Source organism: Cuculus canorus, chromosome 20, assembly GCF_017976375.1.
Source record: "Cuculus canorus isolate bCucCan1 chromosome 20, bCucCan1.pri, whole genome shotgun sequence".
Taxonomy (NCBI): domain Eukaryota; kingdom Metazoa; phylum Chordata; class Aves; order Cuculiformes; family Cuculidae; genus Cuculus; species Cuculus canorus.
The window spans coordinates 8,376,190-8,398,141 of record NC_071420.1 but is presented as its reverse complement, the minus strand read 5'-3'; the positions used below and the strand labels follow the sequence as shown (position 1 = coordinate 8,398,141).

At 51.0% G+C, this 21,952-nt stretch overlaps 1 protein-coding gene across 14 annotated transcripts in view; it reads right to left on the bottom strand.

Annotated features, from left to right (window-relative positions):
* The window catches only part of GTF2IRD1 (GTF2I repeat domain containing 1), a 73,129-nt gene that overhangs the window by 9,324 nt on the left and 41,853 nt on the right, over positions 1–21,952 (bottom strand). For 13 of the 14 annotated variants that reach the window (XM_054084954.1, XM_054084956.1, XM_054084953.1 and 10 more), the window contains 12 exons: positions 20,323–20,443; positions 15,554–15,591; positions 14,453–14,533; positions 12,695–12,784; positions 12,121–12,180; positions 11,638–11,703; positions 10,252–10,435; positions 9,038–9,096; positions 8,788–8,853; positions 7,853–7,936; positions 5,977–6,160; positions 5,181–5,209 (listed from right to left, as the gene is read on the bottom strand). In XM_054084954.1, coding sequence (XP_053940929.1) covers positions 5,181–5,209; positions 5,977–6,160; positions 7,853–7,936; positions 8,788–8,853; positions 9,038–9,096; positions 10,252–10,435; positions 11,638–11,703; positions 12,121–12,180; positions 12,695–12,784; positions 14,453–14,533; positions 15,554–15,591; positions 20,323–20,443 — 1,062 coding nt within the window. Of the gene's footprint in view, positions 1–1,896; positions 2,026–5,180; positions 5,210–5,976; positions 6,161–7,852; positions 7,937–8,787; positions 8,854–9,037; positions 9,097–10,251; positions 10,436–11,637; positions 11,704–12,120; positions 12,181–12,694; positions 12,785–14,452; positions 14,534–15,553; positions 15,592–20,322; positions 20,444–21,952 lie in introns of all 14 variants that reach the window. The other variant, XR_008453112.1, reaches the window with a different exon arrangement.

Sequence of the window (21,952 nt, the reverse complement as noted above, 5' to 3'; positions counted from 1 at the left end):
TAGTAGCTCAATAACTGCCTGGTGAGGTGGGCAGGCAGGCTACGCTCTCCACCGCGCCCCAGGGACCTGTTTTGGGATGCACTTGAGCCCACAAGCATCCCTCACACTCCTGAGTGGCTCAAGGTCCGCACGTGCCCAGGGATGCCCAGGCGAATCGCAGCATTTACAGCACACACCAAAGCCGCAGCCGTTGCTCTGCATGGCTGTGCTGGCGGGGGAAAAGAAACAGCTGAGGTTAAAGCAGATGAAAAGCAGACAGGGAAATTGTGTCAGTTCTGCAGCAACAGGGGGGAACAGGAGAAAAAGAGATCCCTAAGGAGAGGCTGGTGCTCGCCACCAACTCTGAAGTGACGAGCAATATCAAAAAGAAATGAATTTCCTAGGGAAAAGCAGCAGCACCGGGGCTAGGGCCAGGATTTGCATGATGGGCAAAAGGAGGACTGAAGCAGCTCATCACGCCGAAGCTGGAGAGCTGGCAGGGGGGACGGGGGCTGCGGATCACGGCAGCTGAGCAAGGAAGAGCTCAGCGGGGAGGCTCTTGCTGCCAAACCGCAGCACGCAGGCAGCGGCAAACTGGTGAGGATATGGAGGGAGAGCAGGGACGCGTGTCTGAATTTGCTGAGCAAAGATACAAGCAATCTGAAGGAGCTCAAAATATGCACCGAACACTTCAAGCAGCCTCAGGAAAGCAGCCACTGCAGTACAAAGAGCTCTGCTGAACCCTCCACAGCCGCTGGCCTGACGGTCTGTGCAGGGTTCCGAAGAGAAAAACACGGGGTTCTGCACAGGGCAGCTGCAAGAGCCAGCGTTTTGGTACAGACAACGCTGAGCTGGACTCTGCACCACCTGGGCTGTAGGAGGACAAATCCTGCCATCAGTGGCTTTGGCTGCTGCACAGCAGGACCCAGCCAGATAAAAAGTGATGCTGTGGTCTCCCAAGTCGCTGGGTGACTCTATGTGGGCAGCACCCACTGCGCAAAATGCTTAGAAAAACACACATTGCAAAGGGGAAAAGACACAGATGGGTTGTGCCAGTGCAGGGGAAGCCAAGCTAGAGCCCAAGCCAAGAGGGAACAAGGTTCTGGCATTCCTCCTGTCAAGGAGAAATGAAGGCAGGAGCGCATGGGCAGGAGCGCAGGCAGGCTGCGAGGGAGAGGAGCACACAGCAGCATCTTTCCAGTATGAAATGGAAAAGGTTTCAGAAGAGCAGCGCAGCATTGCAGTTGGTGGGCAGCAACTCAAAGGCATTTTCAGTGTTTCAGTTGAAGATATCAACGTGCAGTTATGAAATCACACTGATTAAGAAAGATAATTAAAAAGTTTTGTCCTGGTAGCCCACAAGCGCTGCTTGGCCTTAACCATGGGAGGATCTCACTCGGCTCAGATCCACTGTGCTGCGAGGTACAGAGTGCATCCCTGAGTGCTGGACCAGAGTTGGGATGGAGTGGCACCCATCTCAACAAGCACCCTGAAAAACAGGGGGTTTGGGGTCTCTGAAGGACACAGCAGGGTCTGAGGCTGGCGGGGAGTGAGAGGGAGGGAAGAGCAAAGCAAACGCAAGGGCTGGGATGAGCTGGGCGATGGCACATCCCGTTGGCATGAGGATGCCACGCATGCAGGCAAAGGGAAAGGGAGACAAAAAAATAGGCAAATAAAAAGGTGATTGGAATCACAGAGGTGCTTAAAAAGAGACTTTGAAGCTCTGTAGCTACTCACACTACCTGCTTGCTTCTCTGCCTTCAGACTGGATACACCAACCAGCTTAACACTAAAAAATAATTCACCCCGGATAACAGGAAGGCGGATCAGAAGGAAAAATAATGCGGTTGCTCTCACTAGGGTTAAACGTCAGGGCTGGATGGTGAAGGGGGAGGAGGATGGACCTCAAAAAGCGACCTGGTGATGGTGCAAGATGCACTCAGCTCCCATCGCCGCCCCACCAAGTGCTTTCCTCTTCTCTTTTTTTCTGGCTAGGAGTTTCCGATGCGAGGCACATCTCATCAAAGTCTTGCAGAGGATTGTGCTCTCGTGATTAAAAAAAGAAATGTAAAAAGGATGCCTGGATGTGTGGGTTTTTTTTTAATTAAAGAACACTGCTTGCCCTACTTTATTAACTGGAGTATGGGAAATAATCTATCAGGGTGGTAAGGAGTTTGGGGAATAGGACAGATGGAGCTGGTGTACATTTTCAATCAAAGCACATAAAAATTAACATACAGAAAGACTTTTTTGTGTGTGTGCTAGATTACTTATGCTTGATATGTTTTTTTTTTTTCTTCCAAAGGCTCAAATTAAGCCTGTTTTGTATCTCTGTGCCTCAGGAAAAGAAGAAAAGAAAAGATAAGTGCCTTGTTTATAGCGCTGGAGCTTCACCCCTGCTCTCCCACTTCAGTTTTAATACCAAGAGATCTTTCTGCCTTGAAAAATAGGGTTTGAAGGTCTTTTTTGCAGACCAGATGCCAGAGTGGGGAGAGAAAAAAAAAAAAGGAAATCAAAAGGAAAACATCTAGATGCCAGGAGGGCTCTGTGCTCCTGGACTAATGCCCCGGAGCTGCAGTGCTGGCGGAGGCACTGGTGACCTCGGGGCCAGTGTCTCACCTTCCTAAGGTGCAAATCTGCACTGCAGAAAAGGGATGCAGCCACTGAGCTCCTCCAGGCACCGGGAAGCACCACTGCCTTTATTTTTCCAAAACTCAGCTTCATTCCCCCCAAAAACCCATCATCTTCTGCAAACAGCATCCCTACGGACAGCACCCCCCGCGCAGCTCACCCCTCCACTGCAACCCATTAGGAGGGAGATACCATCGCAACAGAGAAATTAAAGATTATCTTGAGGAAAATGCACGCCTGGCGCTCAGATTACATTGAAATCCTTTTATCTGTTTCTGTCGCACTTAAAAAATGGGTGTCCCCAAAAGAGAGAGATAAAGAGGCCGGTCGTCAGCAGCTCTGCAGTTATCTGGGATGCTCTTTGCAATGCCGGAGATGCACAATGTATTTAAAGCAAATTATACCCTGTAACTTAACCTAAAGGTAACTAAAAATACTTCCAAAGCAATTTAAAAAAAAATAAAATTATGTTTTCCTTTCTTCCTTTAAAATGTGTACTTTTCATACAATTCTGGTCCAAAATTACCCACAAAAAACATAACTTCCCATATATTTATCCAGCCATCTCCCAGGCTTTCCAGGTTTCAGACAGCTTTGCAATGCCATCCCACTTGGCAGTAACTATTGCTTTCATTTGAATACTCCTCTATGAGATAAAAGTGATTTTCATTGATTTTGATTTAATGTCAAGCATGCACTTCTGTGGCTGCTCTTTATTTTAGTGGCAGGACTTTACTACACAAGAGCGAAGTAAAAAGAAACACTCTTAAATTTAAATTTTTAAAGATTGATGGCTGGTTGGAAATCGTTTGTTTTGTTAAGGCAGGTGAAAAGCCATCGCAGCCACGGCAGTGAACGTGCCACTGTGGTGCCACCATCCTCTTCGTTTTAACGGGGCGGAAAAGCTGATTAGAGGTTAATTGCTGTCAATGGGGATTTTAGGGGGGACGAAATACAAATATAGCTTTTTTCTCGAGGAGGCATTCCAGTGGTAGTCTGACCACTAGAAAATAAATTACAAGCCTCAATCGTCTCTGAAGATTGAGCAAACATATAAAATAGTCTATAATAAATTGAGATATTGAGAAAACTCCCTCACCTGTGACTGTTCTTATTGAAAAACCCTGCGGGAGAAGAAGGTGCAAAGCCCTGAGCCCAGCAGGGATGCTGCAACCTCCTCTTGAGCTCGCTCGGGTACCACAATACACAGAATAAAAGATGTTATAGGGTTTGTGCGAGAGTGCGCCAGCCCTCGGTGGGAGCATTCAGCTGGAGAAGGTGGAAAAAAAACTGTTGTGCATGGAAAAGAAAATCAATTTCCTTTACATCTCTATCTATCAGGCTGTGTTTCCCAGCCAGCTGGCAGGGTGAAGTATATGCCTTCTGATGTGCTCCTTTGTTAATGGTGTGATTTGTGTCAGATCAGCGTCTCGTAATGCAATTATACCGATTACGGCAGAGGCACAGGAAGACAAGATGTGGCTGGAGGAGCGGATCCATCCTCAGTTCGCTCTGGTGTTATAACCATGTAATTCCAGGGAAAAACAGAGTTCTGCAGAACTTGCATTTCACTAAAGGCTCGTTTAAGGTCCAGCCAATGCGAGCCAGCACCTTGCTGCTTAGGACTAAAAGCTGGGAGTCTAAGGCCAAGGTCCACAGAGGTCTTGGGGAACCTCTCCATCATCTTGGCTGGGTCACAGGGATGTAGAGCATCAACACTCGGTTCATGCCCTGGACTGAACTCCTCAGACAGCTTGCCTTTTGTTAGACACTCTCAGGTGTCCAACACCTTTTTGCTGTTCCCAAGAAGGGCATATAATTGTTTTCCTCCCTGTCATATTTGTCTTCCCCAAGTCGTGCCATCCCCACAGAGTCTGGCCACGGAAACACAAAGCCATCAATAAAGACGACGATGTTTTTTACTCTTCCAACAGTTGTAATTACAGATATTTAAAACGAAGACAGGTTTTTACCCACGTTTACAATGCCAGCTATTTTCAGGGCAGCTTAGAAGCGAGAGACAGCTACCACAGTGATGCACAGGGAAGGATGCAGCTCTGGGGCAGTGATTTCTGCACTTGGGTACGGAGTGCACTGTAGGCATCCCGTCCTCCCCTCTCCTGCGTCTCCCCCAGTGTTTTCACTGCCATGCTGCTGCAGCCTTCTGAGCACCGTGGCGATATTCACCTCTTTCCAATGACCCTTCCTTACGACTGAACCTGCCAGCTCATTGCAACATTTATTTCTTTGAAGAAAAAGCTTAAGAAAGTGGATGCTTTCTTAAATAGAGAACGTAGATCTCTGCACTAGATCAGCTCTCAAAAAATGCCATCATTTCAAGGCAAGAGCAGCAATACTGACAGGTGATGCTGAGGCCAGCCGCCTCGGTCAGGGGAACTTCAGCAAATGCACCAAACAACAAAACCAAAGCAGAAAGCCCAGAAAAGTGAAGTTGGGGGCAACCTTCTGCCAGCTGATAAAATTATTGCACACTATCCATGACTTATGTCTCCCTGACCATCACCACACACTTCAATGCATTGCTTAGGCAAAAAGGAATCATTTCTTACCGGGTTTGGGGATGAGTCCTTGAAAAGGCCTGTAAAAAATAAGGAAAAAAGGAGATTTAAAATGAAACACCACCGGAAAGCCAACACATTTGGCCTGAGCATCCTCCCACGGGCCAGGGATGGTTACGGATCAGCCTGTGCCTCGCACTCTGTGCCACAACTCGTGCAGGACCAGCTGGAGTTCTGCAGGGACAGGGTCCCTGCTCAGCCGTGTCGGTAAGAAGACAGGCAGTGTGGCCCAGCGAGAGGGTCATGGAGCCGCTCTTAAAACCAGTTTTTTCCATATCACCTCAGAATGCTACACCGATAAAGTGCACTTCTCCTCCCACTTGCGTCCATCCGCTTTGGCTGCAGAACACGCAGCCTGTCACAACCAACCAGCTCCCAGTGCCTCACCAAGCGCCGTGGGACCCTGAGCACTGCCTTGCGCCAGCAATAAATCAAGCAACGTCTCTCCTATCTCAAGCCTCCTAGAAAAGGCGTTGGGATTCCTCTGCCTGCACATCCATGTCATTGAGCACCATTTTCTCCTGCCAGTGCCTTCCCCAGCACCTCCCTGGGCAGCAGACAAGAGGAAAGAGCAGGAGTCTCTTTTTTTATGGTCCCCTCTTTTCTGTTGAACCATTAGCTGCCGATTCAAGTGCTGTCCTGGGGTTGGAGGCATTTAGAGTATTTAGAGCCCTGCCCCAGTGGGGCTGGCAGAGCTGGGGGTGCATTATGTCAGCTCCCTCCTCACCCCTTCTTGCAGGGTAACCGACAACTCTTGTCACGTACCTCGACACCTCTTGTCACGTACCTCGTCACGGTGAACTTGATTTTATCAGCAACAGCCAAAATCCTCTCCAGGTTCTGCGAGCCAAAGGTGCACGGCTTCCTGAAGGGAATCCCAGGGGGCAGCCCCTCTATAATCACTGACCCTGGGTTGCTCTTGATCCGCTTGTATGGCACTTGCACGGGGTATTTAATCCCCAAGGCCTCACCTGGGAGAGAGGAGAGTGGTAAAGGCACAGTTAGCACGTGGGATCATAAAATCATGGAATAATTTGGGTTGGGAGGGACCTTAAAGCCCATCCAGTTCCACCCCCTGCCATGGGCAGGGACACCTCCCACTGGATCAGGAGCTCCGAGCCCCATCCAACCTGGCCTTGAACACCTCCAGGGATGGGGCAGCCACCACTGCTCTGGGCAACCTGGGCCAGGGCCTCCCCACCCTCACAAGAAAAGATTTTTTCCTAAGATCTCATCTCAATCTCCCCTCCTGCAGCTCAAAACCGTTCCCCTCGTCCTGTCCCCACACTCCCTGACCAAGAGCAACCCCCCCGCCCCCAGCTTTCCTGGAGCCCCTTTCAGCACTGGAAGCTGCTCTAAGGTCTCTCCACAGCCTTCTCCTCTCCAGGCTGAACAACCCCAACTCTCCCAGCCTGTCCTTGTACAGGAGGTGCTCCAGCCCTTGGATCATCTCCATGGCCTCCTCTGGCCTCAGTTTAACACATCCATGTCCTTCCTGTGCTGAGGACTCCAGAACCGGATGCAGGGCTTCAGGTGGGGTCTCCCCAGAGCGGAGCAGAGGGGCACAATCCCCTCCCTCACCCTGCTGGTCACACTTATGATGCTGTCCAGGACACGGTTGGCCAGGGATGCATTTCCAGCATGGCTCTGGCTCCATCCCTGACCCCACCAAAGCACGGCATGGCATGAGCACACTGCTCAAGGCACCGTGCCAAGCGTTGAATCAAGGATCAACATTTTCAGGCTGCCTGGAAGCAGTGGAATCCCAAGTCAGCCATGCGGGTACAGAAGAGTTAACAGGGCACTGTGCTGTACACTGGTGCCCATGCAGTGCAGTGAGAGGGACGGAAAGCTGCTCCTCTTTGCTTTGGGCATTATTTGGAGATGACTCCATAGGCACGTTCCTTCTCTGCGGTCTGCCTGCGGGATTGAGGATACACATTTCCTTGCTTTCGTGGGTATCTGGGAACCTGCACAAGTGAGTATCTGGGAACCTGCACATTTCTCTGCCTAGAAAATGGGGATAACAGCATTTCCCTGCCTTGCCTGATAAAGAGCAGACGCTGGGACAGGCAGGCTGTGGGATTCATAGAATCATAGAATAGTTAGGGTTGGAAGGGACCTTAAAAATCATCTAGTCCCATGGGCAGTGACATCCCACTAAATCAGGCTGCCCAAGGATTGTCCTGTACAGCCCAGATAGGTGCCATGGGGACAGGAAGGGTGACATCTACCCGTGTCCCAGCACTCCTGGGAACACTCACTACATCTTCTCCCTATTCCCTTCCGAACCTCCCGCCACCACCTACGCTTCCACACCTCTGCAAATCCCGCTAATGAACCTACCATCGGTGTTCTTCAAAGAATGGGGGTTAAAAGGAAACCCAAACTGTGGCCAGGAAGGGGCTGTGGCACACTCCCCATCACAAGCTCCCCCGTGCCACACCGGAGCTGCCCAGGCAGCAGGAGCATGTATTCCCACACAGAACCATTCCCTCCACAGCCCCACGAGCCCTCCAAGGTACCAGCCATGCTGGGTGGGAAGGGGGAAGCGAGAGACAGCACCTGGCAAGGAGGAATCAGCAGGAGAGGGGAGGGAAAGGAAGGAAAAATTAGGAGGAGATAAGGGGGGAATAAAACTGACTCCCACCCTGGTTTCTCACCGTATTTCTTATTGAACAGGTCCTGGACCTGTTCCCGCAGCGTGTTAGCGATGTCTATTCTGGAAAGCCTGGTATCATAATTTTCTGTAAAATAAAGAAACAATTATGGACTTCTGCTTGTAAATTAAAAGGCACTCTGTGACTTTCAAGTAATGCCATTTTCTAATTATAGGAAAGTCCTTATCTTGCAATTAGCTAATCTCTGGAGTGGGCCATTCAAAGTCCTTAAAAATAATCTAAACAGAAATATGTTTTTTTTTCCCCCGCCTGTTTGCTAAGAATAAAGCCGCATGAAATCGAAGATTCAGTTGCGATAATTACCAGCGTTAAAATAAAAAGCACTCCAAAGTCTCTCTGAAAAGGCAAAGCCTTTGAAAAGCCTCCATCCCTCTCTGCAAACCCTCCCAGGCCCCCAGGGCCCAAGGAGAGGGATGATCGAGTGGGGCAGCTCTTGACCTCGAGCCCATCAGCCCCTCACCATCACTCCTTCCCCTGATGGAGCTGCCGTGGTGGCTGCCGGTGTGCATGGGATGGGAGCCGTGTTTATACAAATATGATACAGGTGAAAGAAAACGCAGAAAAGGCAAACTCTGAGGCTTGCAAGAGTTAATTCCTCATCTCACAAGGTCAGATGGCAAGATAAGCAAAGCCGATTAATTAGGGCACCATCCAGAGCACTTCAAGCCTCTTCCTTGGACCTATGGGACTGCTTACACCAGCTGTGCATCTTCTCTTCTAGCTGTCTGTCCTTCCCATCCTCTCACCCCACCTTCTCCTCTCCTCCCTCCCATCCTGGCCTTGTCCTGCTCCTCTGCCCACCCACTGAACCCTGACACCCATGGCTGCTCCCTTCCCACATCCCTTTGCTCTACTCAGCCTCCACAACGGGGCGGAGACCCTGCCTCAACCCCCCTCAGATGCCTCCAGCACCTCACCTTGAAAGCCCTGCCTCTTCACAGCATCCTCCAGCAGCGCCTCGCTCGAGTCCCTCTCGCCGGCGGCTGAGACAGGGGACATAAGAGGAATTAGGATTCGCGGTGCCCCTGAGGGGGATGCACAGGGGAAGGTTTCCAGCCAAAAAACGAGGTGGGGAGGGAAGGCAAGAGATGCGCTGTAGGATAAACGCTCTCACTCCTCTCCTACCTAGTCCTTAACGGCCCGGCTGCCGGGCGTCTCGCAGCCTACCTTTGGCTGCCGGGCTGTCCGACGCCAGCTCCTTTACGCCCTCCGCCAGCAACTCCGGTCTGGAAAAGAGCAAAAAGCAGAGGGCACGCGTGTAAGCCCCCTGGCCAGTGACAGCTCGCTGCTCCAGCATCCCCTGGGACAACGCTCCTACAGCCACAAACCACTAACCACGTCTGGCTAAGGCTCCTGCAATGCAGTGAGGGGACTACGGAAACAATTTTCATGGCAATAAGCTGTTTAGTGAGCCAAAGTGGTGGTCCCCAGGCTGAGCTGAAGCTGGTGGTGGCCGAACAGCTAAAATCAGCAGCTACAGGCTTTTAGCAGACATGGTCCTACGCAATTCTCAGGGATGGGAGGTGTACACGGCTCTTTTCAACACGATTGGCCCCTAAAAGTTTTCACTTTGTTATCTACTGCTAAAACCATGCCGTGAGGTGATAGCATGGCTCATTACAAGCTTCGCTGAAGATGCTTCACAGAGAAATGGTCTGGGAAGGGGGCAGAAATCCCTAAACATAGTTGGGCTGGCCTGGGAGCTGCTGGTCTGATGCCAGAAAATCTCTGTGTTCCCAACATTTCTTTTCTGTTTCAGTCACCCGTCGCGTTGGTTCCATCAGCTCCCTCTCCTGCAAGGGAGGTTGCGTCAGCATCTGGGTGAGAAACCACCCAAGATACCTAAAGATGTTTTAAAATCCATCTCTTCTGCATCTGTTCCCTCTCTCAAAGCAACACCGTTGCTGTTGTGGCTTCTCACAGCCCCCCCAGCTCCTGTGACACCCCTTGCTCCCTAGCACAAGGCCAGCATCTTCCCTGATGCCTGCAAGTACCCTATGTGCACATCTGGACCTCACCTGGAGCTGCTTCCCATAGGAAACCTCCCCGGGGCTCCCTGCCGCTTTCCTTGCCCCATGCCTGGGCACCCTGAAGGTTAATGGCTCTGGCTCCTTCACCCACCCTTTGGTGCTCCCTGCTGATGTGGCCAAACCTGTGCAAAAGCTGGTTAAAAACCCAAAAGACACCAAGGCAGAGAGGACAACATCATCACGGCTGCCTCTCAGGGGTGGCTCCAACAAGGCACCGACCCTTGGTTGCTTCTAATCAAGCAAATTTATTGAAGGTGACCAAGTGATGGATGCTCCCCAGGACACTACACAGCACCAGGAGCTCTGAGCAGGATCATCCTTCCCCGGGGATGACCCCTCCACCTGCCTTACCTTTTAATGACAAACTGGATGTTGTTGCTCGCTTGCAGGATCTTCTTCAGCTTCGCAATCCCGAAGCAGTTGGGGCGTCGCAGTAGGATGCCCTCTGGCAAGCCCACAACAAATAGGTCCTCAGGGTACATCAGGAACTTGGAGTAGGGAACTTTGACCGGCTCTGATATTCCTATCGCTTTCGCTGTATGGGGACCAAATCTCATTAGTTTGCTGGGCCTCCGTATTGGGTCAAAACAGCACCGAGATGATACTTCAGTGGGGGGCTGGAGAGGTTTATGGAGAGTTTGTTGTCACTCTGTGCCTTGTGGAGACATCTCCGGTGGGGATAACCCTGATGTGGCAGACACAAGCCAAGGGATAGAGCCAGGCAGCTGCCAGGAACCGGTATTTGCACTTGCTGTGTGAACACAGCCTGCCTTTCGGTGGCATACATCAAAAGCGCTTCCTGTAAGGGTTGCAAGGGTCTCTCCATGAGGCAATGGGACCCCATGTTCAGTCCTCTATGGATGTCCCTCTGCCAGATGAGGGGATGGGGAATGTGCTTGGGGGTGCCCTGCCAGCCTGGCATGGTGAGGGCTCTGCTTGCTTTGCTAAACGTTGCCAAAACCACGGCTGAACACCCCATTCAGAGGTGAGAAACCAGGACCAAATCCATAAGTGTGGGCAAGGGCTCACAGTCCATTACTGAAGTGTGGGGTGCGTCAAGGGCCCCCGCTCCACCTGCTGTTCCAGCTGCATCTCCAGCGCCCAAACCTGCCCAAGAGTAACCCAGTCCTTTGCCTTTCTCTAAGTCATGAGAGGCTTTCCCAGCTCAGGGGCTGCAGCTCAGCTCTGCCCCTGATTTGGGGCTGTGCTGAGCAGAAAAGCATCTCCTAGTCCTGCCAGCAGCAAAACCATTCTGCCAGTTCTCAAAATACATGTGTGACCTCACTTGTATTTTTTCTGGGTTAAATAACCTTCTAAAAAGGGGTGAATAGAACATGCCAAGTGCCAATATCCAGCGCCGGGGTCCCACCAGTCTTCCTGAGCCACACCATGACCACCTCAGGTGCAAAACCCTCTCTGATATTTCAAACAAGAGATGGAGGGAACCACTTTAGCCCTTCTGTCCACTGAAGGAAGGCTGAAGGGTTCAGCAGCAATTGCTGAGCTGCAGCCAGTGAAAAGGCATCGAGGAAACCAAGGGGAAAAGCCGCAATAACAAGGCCCAGGGAGATTTCAAATGCTATTGTACACCCAGCAGACAGCAAATGAACAAATTAGATTGTACCTTTACTCAGCTGCTGGTTTGGAAACGGTAGATGACATTTCTGAGTAATTAGAAGCTCCCCACGGCAGAGGCCGGCACTTGGCATGATGAACATGTGTTAATGATTGTCTTACCATATCTTGTGTTGAACAAAATTTCAACTTGTTTCCTCAAATGACTTAAAACGTCCCCTATACCATCTGCAGAAAAAGAAAAGAGAGAAGTGCTCTGAGAAAGAAGCTGCCTCTGGGGCAAGCAACACATGGCATAGGTGAGCAGTCCCTGAATTCCAGATTCATGTCTCTCAATTCAACGCCAGCCCTCCGAGAGCTGCCTCCAAGCTCATCGGCAAGCGAGGAAGGGCAGTGATGCACCTGCCTCAGTGCTCTGCTAGCAGCAAGGAGGAAAAACTAGGAGAAGAGGTAAAACCAGGCAAGAGACGAGGAGACAGAGCCTGGTAACACGGTAGTACCCATCTGTGCTGAGTTTTTTGGAGTTGAACACTTCACTGATAAAGTAGGAAGCCCAGGAAATCCAACCCAAACTACAGCTATGTTCATCTATCTTTCCAAAACCTCGCAATGATGGGCGATGCTCGGCATTCATCGTACACATACCTGATCCCTCCAGCTGCTTTTCTTCATGTCGCGACTCTTCGCTGGGCCCCTTCTCCGTCCCTGCCGAGGAAGAGGAAGATTAGCGGTGACTGACACCGGCAAAACCAGACCAGACGTGAACAGAAGATCTCTGGGTCCTCTGCATCCACCCAACTGCACTCGCCCCTCACTGAGCTCTGAGCACACATCCCAGCGCAGGCTCAGGCTGGCAGCATCATGCCAGGAGCTGCATAAGCAGAATAAACCCATCATCCACATCCAAGCTCATCGGCACGGGTTTCCTGGGAGAGGCGAGACTCAGCATGAGTGAGGGCAGCTGCAATGCCAGCACAAATTTCTCAGGAAAATCCCAGTCACGAGCCAGGCAGAGGAGCCAGGGTTTGCAGCCTGCTGGAGCTGGGAAGAAGCGGTGGTACTGGAAAAGCTGCCAGTTTGTCTTTCAGAGCGCCCAGATTGCCTGATTGAGGCCAAAACTCTGGAAGTGGGTCCCAACTCCAACACTTTCCTCATTTCTGACACAACACATGAACTCCCCTGCCCCCGCGCAGTCTCCTAGATGCTTCATTTGTGGTACCTGCTACCGTTTCTAGGATGTAGCTCGGCTCCTCCGAGGCCATGTGCGTGGGCACTGGGTCGTGCACCTCGTCTGAACCAGGCGATCGGTCTGTGGACAAAACCCCATGGGCAGCTTTTGTTTTGATGCTGGGGGAGCATCATCCCCAAACAGGGTTCAGAGGGTGCTGGCTGTTCCCAGGAGCCCTGCACACCACAGCCCCGCACCAGGAACCGCTCCAGAGGATGCATCTGCCCCCTTCCTCCCCAGGACCACCCAGAGCTCAGCCCTGAAATCCACCCAACCTCTCAGCCTGAGAGAAAGGAGCAGAAGTTTCTTCCTAACCTCTGCAGAAAGTGAAGAGCGAAAATAGTTCAAAACAACTTACTTAGTTTAATTCCATGCAGACACTCAATGTTGGCTTAAAAAGTTAATGCTGCTTGACTTAGCTACTCCACTGTGGAAAACCACTGCACTAATGCTGCCTTCCTTCCCAAAATCACACCTCCTTGGACTTCCCTTACATAATCCATATGCCCTCTTCATTTAAAGCTGTGTCCCCTAATGCTGGGCTCTCCAACAGCCTCAAAGTGCTATCCACACTTAGCTTTAAATAAACCTTCAGTTAGTTTAAGCACTTCAGTTGGGTCATCTTAATCATCACCTCACAGGATAAATAATCCAAATTTCATCAATTTCTCCCTGTAGGTGAACACCTCTTTCCTACTAATCCTTTTCCCTGCCCGCAGCTGTACTCCCTCTGATTGAACTCTATCTTCAAATAAGCCAAGAAAAGGTGGACTGTGGACTTAAAGTGTGATCTGCTTGGCACTGGAGAAATGATAACACCTCCTTCGCCTCCTCACATGTGCCAGCTCACTATGTGTTAGTTTTCTTCTCTTCCATTAGCTGCCAAGTTGAAAATTCAGATGTTTCATCTGTCGCTATACCTTTCTCCTTCTCCTTCCCGATATTAACCATGCGTTAAGCCTGCTCTATGACAATCCTGGAGGGGCTCCCCAAAAATCACTGTCTTAAAGTGAACGCTGGGTGCCACAGAGATCGTCCTGACCCCCATGCTGTCCCCAGTATCCCTTACCCTCCGGTACGCTGTGAGTCCTGTTGCTGTCCTCATTCTGATGAGACTATTAATTAATGTTTGTAAAGCACACTGAAAATACAAAGTGCTAACTATCCACTCATCAAACACTGAGGATCATCCTACCATTTGCTGTCCAGGTCAGGTAAGTGGAAAAGGACTCCCCCAGTTGCCCCTCAAGCACTCAACTGCTCCTCTCCATCACCACTGACCCTTCCAGGCAGACACGTCAGTCACCAATTCCAACATTTATACAGCACATAATTAATAATAACCCTGTTCTTACAAACTCTCCATAACCAGGCTGGTATTTCTAGATTAAGCATCTTATCAAAAGCACCCTGCACCAGGGATCCTCCAAGCCTGCACATGAAGGGAAGCAGGAAACCAGGCTCGCTTTCACCAGGAAAAAGGCAAGATACAAAAGCAACGAAGGAGAAAGAGAAACAATAAAGAGCCTTAAAACATCCTCCACTGTTCCCAGGAAACCAGCTCAATCCAAATATGTTCCCTAACATGACTTTCAGCGAAGGAAGACCATTGCATAGGTACAGGGGGAACCTTCCGTGCCAGGAGATACCCTGCAAACGTGCCTGTTCTCAAAGCAAACTGCTGAGACACGAGGCAGCAACCCTGCCTGCGTGGAGGCCACTTCACGCAGCCGGTACCCCAGAGCCTACCTGGCACGGTGATCTGGATGATGTCCAGCTCATCCGGCTCGATTTTGATCTGCCTGATCCCACCCAGCTCTCCTGAGGTACCTAACAGGAAAAGGCAACAAAAGGCAAATTGCCAACAGGAACCAGCAATGCCGCATCTGCCCACCAACGCGAGCAGGGAAACTGCGGCCCGCCACAACTTCAGTGCCAGCAGAGCATCCAGCAGCAAGGAGGCTTTGGCCAAGTGGCCCAGCAGCACCAAGCCCATGGAGGTACCCACAGGATATCTGTGGGCATTGCCTCTGCAAACAGCTCAGCTGGCAGGAGCCACCGGTGCCCTTGAAGCGGCCACCAGCCCTTGTTATGTGCGTGTTTCCTGGCTTTCCTCACTTAAAAAGAACTGACTCGCCAACAGGTGCTGGTGGGGATGCAGGAGGAGCCATCTCCAATGAGGATTCCTGGCATTTTTAATGTTCCCAAACTCATGTTTGGAACAAGACCCCCTACAGGCTGTGTCCTAGGAGGGCTGACTGCAGCCACATCACACCAGGGCACGACCAGCTGAACCCTGCCAGGCGGCAGCCTCTGCTGGACCAGATGGCCCCCAGAGGCTACCCTGGAGGATGCTGGCCTGGTACTCAGCCCAGCTGTCCCTTATCTCCAGATAAATTTCCTCATTTAGGGTGGAATTCAGCAAGGGGCTGACTCACAGCTTGCAGCTTGGGTGGGCAGGACAGCAAGGCTCGGTGTGGCATTTCAATGGGTCCAAGCCCCTATAAACCTGAGGAAAAGTATTTCCTTCTCATTTGAGCTGCTCGGAGCACTCACACCGCTGATTTCTCAGTGACCCAAGAGTGGCAACTTTCAGGGAGAAGGGAACTCAAGCATCATTTTTTAAGCATGTGCTTAAATCTTGTTATTTTAATTTACACACTTTTGTGACCCAGCTGGAATCTCAGAGTAGCACCCTCCATGTATCAAACAGGGATAAAATCCCGAGACAACTGCCCCATGGGGCAACTGCGTAACTGGTACCACACGTCCAAGCTGCTCTACAGGCAACTTTCTTTACTGTCCCCCACAATGTCCTATTTTGCAAGAGAAAAATGAATTATTCCTCACCTGGTTCACAGCTTTCAGAACCACTACACTTCTCAGACCTAGAAGGGAAAGGCAGACAAAGAGAGGTGGTCATGGAGCAGCCAAAGAGAGTGCTTAAAACCCAGTGGTGTGTGTGTAGGACAGACCCTGCCAGGAGGAACTGCAGCCCCCTGCAATGCCAGGCAAGGGCTGCGAGGGACCTCTGTGAACATTGCACCTGTGCTCCCAGAAGCAGCACAGCACCCATGGCTGCAAGAGAAGGCCATGATCTGTGAATAATCTCTGCAAATAAACCCTGCTCCCGAACCCTCCCCTGTCTTGCACCACTGCTGACCACAGTCATAGAACCATAGGATGGTTTGGGTTGGAAGGAACCTCAAAGCCCATCCAGTCTCACCCCTGCCATGGGCAGGGACACCTCCCACTGGATCAGGGGCTCCAAGCCCCATCCAACCTGGCCTGGAACCCCTCCAGGGATGGGGCAGCCACCACTGCTCTGGGCAACCTGGGCCAGGACTGCCCACCCGCACAGCAAAACATTTCATTGTAAGATCTCATCTCAATCTCCCCTCTTGCAGCTTAAAATTGTTCCTCCACATCCTCTCCCTGCACTCCCTGATCCAGAGCTCCTCCCCAGCCTTCCTGAAGCCCCTTTCAGTCCTGGAAGCTGCTTTAAGCAGTCCTGCCTCTGAACACCGATGAGTGTAACTGCAAAGAGCTCCTAAGAGCTAGAGGGGTTTTAAGCTCAAAACCTGGCCGACTCCATCCCTTTGCGGCAAAGAGCAGAGCATAAAGCAATGTGGTTACTCATGAGGCTAAAGCAAATAGGGAGAAAGGAAAAAAGTCAATTGATTTGGTAAATATTTATTCTGCCCAAAGCTTTCCTTCCCTGAAAACTGGGCACTAAACCAAACGTGTGTCTACAGTTAACTTTGCATTCTCAGGAATTTACACAAGGTGTTCAGCATCCAAACGAGATTACTTCGCATTCTCAGGATGTGCTTCCTTTATGCCTCTTTCTTTAACAAGAACAATCACGGCACTGGAAAACACACTCCTCCACAACATTGGTCCTTCATGGGGAAGGAAAACCCTTCTGAGCCAGTGCCATATCCCTGCTGGCTCAGGGGGGAAGCTCAAAAGCACTTCTCACTCACCTAAATCCACTCTGCAGCATCAGCAGAACACACTACGGGCAACGTGAAGGAAGCCAGGTGTGCTCTTGAAATGTTCTTCCTAAACCTGGTACGAGTAAAAGGGATCTCTGATCTAGAAAGTACTGCATATGTTTCCTAGGAGTCTTGAGAGGGTTTTAAACTCTTCCACTTCAGGTCAAAGTCAACCTTTCCCTAGGGAAACTCCAGGTCAGGGTTCCCCCAAGGAGTGCATTAGCCCTTGCAGTGGCTGGCTTCGAGTATCTGGCACCCTGGGACCGGACTCTGACCTGGGTGGACCGCTGCCATGGGAATGCTCTGCTCCTGACAAGGAACAGAGGTTCCTTATTTGCAGGAAGAACAAAGTAGGACTTGAATATCCAGGTAATTTTTCTGTAGATAAGAGTTATCATTGCATCAGGAGATTTGGGGAGATTTAGTCATAGAACACTAGGCTGGAAAACACCTTTGAGATCATTAAGCCCAGCTGTACCTGTCCACTACTAAACCACAGACCTAAACACTGCATCTACCTGTCTTTTAGACATCTCCAGGAATGGGGACTCATCCACCTCCCCAAGCAGTCTCTGCAAGAGCCTGAGAACCCTTACAGTGAAGAAATTTTTCCAAATGTCCAATCAGAACCTCCCCAGGCACAACTTGAGGCCATTCCTTCTTGTCCTAAGTTTACTCCGATGGTGGGCAGAGCAAGTTCCATTTGTAACCAGAGGTGCACAGGAACCCGATTCAATTTGCACACACACTGCATAAATCAGGACCAATGCATATATGGATACACGGCTAGGATACCTTTGAAAGGGATGATCTGCAGGTTGTGCTGGATTTGCACCAGTGGATGGTGGCCAGCCCAGCCCAGCATGGTCCACATACCACAGCAGCACCATGGGTAGGGTGATCCATATCTGTCTGGGTAAAAATCACTCCCAACCCTCCTAGTTTTCCCCCACGGGGTCTTCTAAAGTGGTTTTACTGCTCCATGCAACCCCTACCTGGCCCACAGCTGGGGTGCAGCAGGTGAGATGGGGACAGTGCAGCATCAGTGAGGGCTGTAAGGGATCTGCAAGTGTCCAGCCACTCTCTGCAGCAGTAAAGCTCATCTCTCATCCTGCCTCCACACTCCTGCAGATAGGCAGCAGCTGGTTATCTACCTATTGCTGTGCAGAAACCAGCTTGGCATCCTTAATATACCCTCCTTCCACCCTCTTGTTTCCAGTCACACCAATTTAACTGCACAGTGGGATCTTCTGTTGCAAAAATTAGAAGTGTCCTAATTGCAAATGTTAACAAATGAACGGGAAAACGAGAAGCCGCAGGCCAGGTTTCAGCCCCACAGCATGTTTAGAGGCCAGTGGTATCTGAAGCATCACCGTTTCCCCTGGCATCCATTGCATAGTGGATGCTCTGCCGCTCCCAAAGTCTAAATGCCTCCAGATATGGAGCAACTCAGCAAGGTGCAGAGAGCAAAAAACAGCTGAAGAATGGGTTTGTGGCTCAGCCCTAGGTAAGGATCTTAGAGACTGGAGTGTAATTCCCAGCACAGTCAGGCTCCCATCACAGACGTCTCTAGCTGAGTCTCTCCTCCAGAGTCCCTTCATTATCAGCAAGAGAAGCAGGCACTCGTAGGGTGTGATTCCTCCAACCTGTTTGAAATGGTTGGACAGGGCTGACTTGCCCGACGCACTGCGCCGAGAGATGCCAGGGTGACAGTGACTCAGGCAGCCCTGCTGTGGCATGGATGCCCAAAGGCAGCAGCCACCCTCTGGCAGAGGGGCCAGCGGCCGCACTAGCACAGCCTTGCATCACCAGCACAGCATTTTGGGGTGCTGTCTCCACGGGGAAGCGTGTTGGGCACTGACCATTTCAAATCATGTACAATACCAATACACAGAGCAAACCAACATCAGTTACAGCAACCCGGTCCAGGCAAGCCAACCCAGCCACCCATGACCTTAACCTCCTTCTCACGCCCACGGTTGACTCTTTTTCACTACAACCACTTAAGGTGGAGCCACATATCCAAGAAGTCACCTCCTTTGGCACAGCTCCAACACAGCACAGCTCGTATTACACTCACAGCCCTCACATCCAACAGTGCAAGGAGGCAGGGATGATGCCTGCAAAGTGTAGGCAACATGGGGCATGAGTGACACCCATGGGGTGCTCCCAGCACTCCATCCCTGGTGGAAGAAAGGACAAGAAGTATTTGGATGTTTGTGTTTAGGAAAATGAAGCCTGGGAGGGGCCATGGCTGATGTCCCACAGCAGGATAGCAAGGCTGTGCAAGGGCCACCCCAACCCTCTGGGGTAAAACCAACCCCAGCCCTCCTTTGAAGCTGAAGATCCCCAGAGGACTGGGTGATGAATGCCAGCCCTGTGGGCTCGGCAGCTTGAGAGGTCTCTGCCCTCAAGATTTCAGCGCTCGGTGCAACACGGAGCTTACGCGCTGCTTGCTCTAATGCTGCCAACACAGGAGGTTCACACACACAGCACGAGGACGGCTTTAGGGGCACAGTAGCCACATCCGAGGGGAGAAACCTGAAAGAGCACTTAGGAGTATAAGGAGACTCCAACCTGTTGTGGATTCACATCAACAAAAAGCCAAGAAAGGGGAAGAACCCAATAGATGCTGTGGAGGAGACAAGGACAAGTTACCCTATCTCTCCATCCCAGCCTGCAGAAGTTACCAACCCCATAGCATGGTCTGCAGCCTCAGCTGATGGAGGCGTCAGTGCTGGAAGGTGAGGCTTTGTGCTGGAGATGCTGAGAAGCACTTGTCAACCCATCCATGACAGCCAGCTGTGTGAGGAAGGCTGGAAAAGGCTCCTTTCCCTGCAGCACAGCCTCATCCATGAGCACCGCTATGAATTGCTGCCCTGTTTCCCTTATTTCAAGTGTTAGGGCTAAATATTATCTTGGTTTTGAAGCAAAAAATGATGGAAACTGGGGCTACAGGGAAGAAAATACCTTCTGGATTTCCCAGGACAGGTTGGTAAGCAGCACTAGACACTCCATAGCCCCTGCCAACGTGTTATGGAGCAGTCTAGCTCGTGGCATGATTGTACCAGAAACAGGTGTTCTCATAAAAACCCTCCTGCCCTGCTGAACTCTATAACCTCACCTTTATTAAAACATCTGCTAATCTGCTGCTAGTCTCCCTATGAGCTTTATAAACAAGTAAGCTTAATTAGCAGGATGCTGTGGTACGGTGCTGGCTGAGGGTGAATCTTCAGACCAGAGATGTTAAAGCAGATAATCCCAGCAGCTTGGGCACAGCCCTGATTTCATCAGTTTTGTACAAAATAAATGATTCAAAACTGTGCTATTTTGCCTCGCAAATGGATGGGGTGCTTGGCCTCCTGCGGTGCCAGCTAGCTGTACGATGGCAGTGGGTTCTTAGGGAAGCAGGAATGCTACACCCATACATGCACCTTCCCACCACGTTACCTACACCTCCCCAATACTGCAGCTCACTGAACTGCACCCATCGCACCCGCCCGTGCCCATCCTTCCCCAAGCCAGCAGCCCAGCAATAACCCGCTGTGCACATTAATGCCCCCGAAATTGCTCTCCAGGGCTGTCACACTGCGGTGGCCAAGGGACGTCAGCGCCACTTACCTGCTGTTGGCCTGTGAGGTCCCCGCTAGGTCCAGAATGGCCCCGCGGTGCGGCTCCGGGGAGATCTCCCCGGGCGGGCTGGAGGGCTCCAGCTTGGTTGGATCTTTGGTAAATTTGCTTCCTGGTGCCGGGTGCGCAGGGTGGGTTTGGAAAGAAAAGCAAAAGCAGAATTAGCAACTAGAGATGCCAACAATGCAGCTTTTTGCACGTCCATTTGCTCCCGCACCAGCCCCAGAGCTGAGGTCAGGGTGGGAACAGGTTGAAGGAGTCATCTGGTTGCAAAGGGAAGGATGCAGATTTAATTGGGTTTGGGCATTAAAATAACAGCAAGATGCTTGCTTACACCTCTGCATAACTAAGTGTGTGCTGCGAAGCCCTGCTAGGGATGGAGCATCTCTACAAAGGGCTGACTACGTGGACAGGGTGCCAAGAGGTGGGGACTGGGGTCAGGAAACCCAGGCAGGGCCATGGACTGGTGCTGCAGGAGCAAACCCCAAAGCATGGTAAGCCCTGCCCCAAGCAAGGGGATGTGCTGTGCTGGACAGGAGCTCAGCAGAGCCCAGAGCAGCAGGGACAGAGGCAGCCCTGTCCCACAGATCCAAGCTCCACAAGCAGCAGGAGAAATCTCTGCTGCTGTGACTCTGAGAGGGACAAAAGCATCTTGTCACCATGAAAAACCTCCTCTTTCCCTTCCCAGTTCCTCAGCAACCTGAAAGGAGCTGAAATGAAGCCTCAGCAATGACCTTGGAGATGAAAAGAGTGATCTGAAGGCAGGGTAGGAAATGAAAATCGGGCAGAGAAGGTGAGTGAAGAGCAGAAGGATTAGTGCTGGGGGAAGGGGGGAACGAAATAACACCGTGAGGCTGCAGAAACCATGTAGATATCTTGTTAAATAGCTGCTGCCAAAGGCCCTTCACTGCTCTCAACGGAAAGTGCCATTGTGACACCCCCACCCTTCTAAAACACAACCCATCTGTGGGAACACGGAGCCTTTTTCCTTTAAGCTCCAGCCTGCAAGAAAGGGCAAGGCTCTGGCAATGGGACCAGCAGCAATGGAGCCTTAAAGACTCTATTTATTTACTAGCAGGACAAAAGGCTCCTTTTAATTTGTGCTTTCTATGGACCAAATCTTGTTCTTGCAGCAGCAAAGCCTGTCTGAAGCTGCTACCCAGGGGAGTAGCAAAAATAGGTTTCCTAGCAGTAGTGGGCATTTTAATTAAAGGATGAGCAAAACTGTATGGGGAAGCTTTGGGATACTTTGCAGTCGGCAACTTCAGCTCCACTCAGAAAATAGTGTCTTTGCAAGAATGGCACCTCCTGACTCAGCAGATGCTTGGGTTTGTGTTTTTTTTCTTTGCACAGTCAGATGTGCTGACGCAAATCACAAAACGCCAGGTTGAATGTGCTTTGCTTCTGGTATCCCTGCAGGGACCAGGCTGGGGAAGGGGAACTGCTATCCACCCCAGCCCTGCAGGGCTTGCTTCCTCAGCCTCTAATTTCCACTTGCCACCACCCTGCCACATGACCCCCAAACTCGTAGAACGGTGACTTCTATCAGCAGCTCTTGAGCTGATGCACAGACATATGTGATGCCTCTCCCTGGATAATGAGCAACCACAATGGATTTGCA